General features: G+C 49.1%; 2 protein-coding genes across 2 annotated transcripts; both read right to left on the bottom strand.

Moving 5' to 3' along the window:
* Positions 1-1,077: 1,077 nt before the first annotated feature.
* Positions 1,078-1,708, bottom strand: PPTG_07964 (hypothetical protein; the record flags this gene model as incomplete). The annotated part of the gene is made up of 2 exons (XM_008902337.1): positions 1,078-1,475; positions 1,543-1,708. The coding sequence occupies 2 exons, from the start codon at positions 1,706-1,708 to the stop codon at positions 1,078-1,080; spliced, it is 564 nt and encodes a 187-aa protein (XP_008900585.1).
* A 23-nt stretch (positions 1,709-1,731) lies between these two features.
* On the bottom strand, positions 1,732-2,088 carry PPTG_07963 (hypothetical protein; the record flags this gene model as incomplete). Its single annotated transcript, XM_008902336.1, has 2 exons — positions 1,732-1,828; positions 1,895-2,088. The coding sequence occupies 2 exons, from the start codon at positions 2,086-2,088 to the stop codon at positions 1,732-1,734; spliced, it is 291 nt and encodes a 96-aa protein (XP_008900584.1).
* Between the last annotated feature and the right edge of the window lie 39 nt (positions 2,089-2,127).

Raw genomic sequence — 2,127 nt, 5'->3', positions numbered from 1 at the left:
CAAGTATGTAAGTGGATCACGCGGTGGACTACGGCGGCAGATGGAGCGTGTAGACAGCAAATCGCACATGCTTTTGGTCCTTATGGAGGTACGACGTTGAAGCGAGGATAGGATGAAGAGAAGAGGATAGTTAAGCAGAATTGATAAAGTCCTTGAAACGAGGATTGGCAGAAAGGATTACGTCTCCGATTTGACGGATTGTGCCGCTTTTGACCCGCAAGCAGCCAAATGTTGATGAACAGGGCTGAGACGGCTGAGGTGGCGTCGTTGGCGTTGGCGAGCGGGAGTGAACCATGTCTGCTGTTTGAGTCACGGTTCCCTCAAGCGCCAGACTGCCGGGGCTCCACGATGCTCGCCTCGCTGTGGTTAGGAAAGGTGTCCGAAGGGGTTCAGTGGTGTTAGGACAGTGTGCAGGGAAGGATAAACCTAGAACATTCAGGCTAGTATTCAGTCTAACGCGGGCAGGGATCGTTTAGTTTTGCCTGTGCTATTCGTGTGCAACAATGGCAAGCACTTGGAAGCTTGTTCACAAGCTCGCTTACCTTTTCCACTTGTTCTTGAGTCAACGGTGACTAATTGAGGTGCCGAAGCCTAAATGCCTTCACATGTGTGTTTCATAATTAAGTGATAGCTTCATGCTGGTTTCGACAGCAAAGCGATCGACATTAGCAGGTCATATCCCAAGACTAAGAACTTCCTACATGAATCAAGTTGTGTGATATAATATACACTTGTTTTGTTACTCTAATATCGTGGCAATTCGATGAGTGCGGTGGTTTGGGCCTGTTCACTCTGCTGTTTTCTGTTCGGTAACCCTCCTCTGACTCTCTCAGTGTCACTGGATCACGTGTGGCGTCCAACAAACAACAGACCGGCCGTCATTGCATTCATTACCAGGCCCGAGTCATGTCAAAGACATGCTACCACAACGCTCACTCCCCTTGCCCACCATCAGGGAACCCGACAATATCATTTTTACTCATTTCCGCGAAAGCGAAAAATACGTACCGTTCGCAGTTGTGCACAAAAAGCAAATAAATAATGGGAGATGGCATGGCGGAAAAATACATTATCAGCCTAGACACAGGCATCAACTGTAGTCACGTCCCAATACGAACTGTTGACCTTAAGAAACAAGATCATCTCGAGTACCAGAGGGGTAAGGCGGTTCGTCTCGTAGCGTAGAACCATACGGGCAACACTAAACAGGCGCTCAACGATGTTCGATGTAGGTGGAATCGCATGGAGCAAGATGTACGCACTGGGTTCGGCTTCCACCTTCCGCCGCTTGAGGATTCTGTCGGCAAAGCCAAGTTTCGCCGCCTCCTCTTCTTCGCAGGTGGCAGTTGTCGAGCGGCGAAGAAACGGTTGGAGGGCCGAGCGCTCGGCACGGGTAAGCCGCTTCGCTTGGCCCCCGAGAACCTTGACTACCCCCAACTCGAAATCGGGGGAGTGAACAATATCCGAGTTCGGTGCTACAAGATAATACCTAATAAGACTATTAGAAACAAAACAAAAAGGAGACATTAAAACAAAACGTACCGAGGTAGTGGCTCAAAGACGGCTTGATCTCGAGCAGTCCGTTGAGAAGGTCACGAGCGTCGAGCAGGTTGAGGTCTATCGAATGTAATTTCTTCGAAATTGACTCGACATCTGCCATCTCGACCAGGAGCGCTTTTAATCTGCGGTTGGCTGCCGGTGACGGCATCGCCAGCTCTTCGTCATCCGCACTTATATACTCACGAAAGCCAGGTAGCGATCCAGCATCGCGAATGTTGACCCCCATCGCGTCTCGTTGCGAAGTTTCGGACGAAGTGAAGTTTTCAGTCTGTTTCACAAAACAGTTAATATAAGTATTTACATTAAAATCAAATAAGACTTTAAAAACACTTACCGCAGCTTGGAAGCTTGAGTGATCGTGCGTAGCCGCCTCACTAGCGTTTGGACTTGTTCCATATCCTCTTCATACGGCTCCAGAAACCGTCGCACCGCCAAATTCAGGTGGTGGCTGGCGCAGCCAACAAGCGGAACACCCATGAGGTGGGCCAAGCGCTTGTTGACTGCACAGTTGTCTCCAACAACGAACATGATGTTAGAAAGGTTATTACCAAAAATGGCAAAAAAAAA

Source organism: Phytophthora parasitica (assembly GCF_000247585.1).
Source record: "Phytophthora parasitica INRA-310 unplaced genomic scaffold supercont2.13, whole genome shotgun sequence".
In the NCBI taxonomy this organism is placed as follows: domain Eukaryota; phylum Oomycota; class Peronosporomycetes; order Peronosporales; family Peronosporaceae; genus Phytophthora; species Phytophthora nicotianae.
Note: the sequence above shows the minus strand (reverse complement) of the source record. Positions and strands in the feature narration are given on the sequence as shown.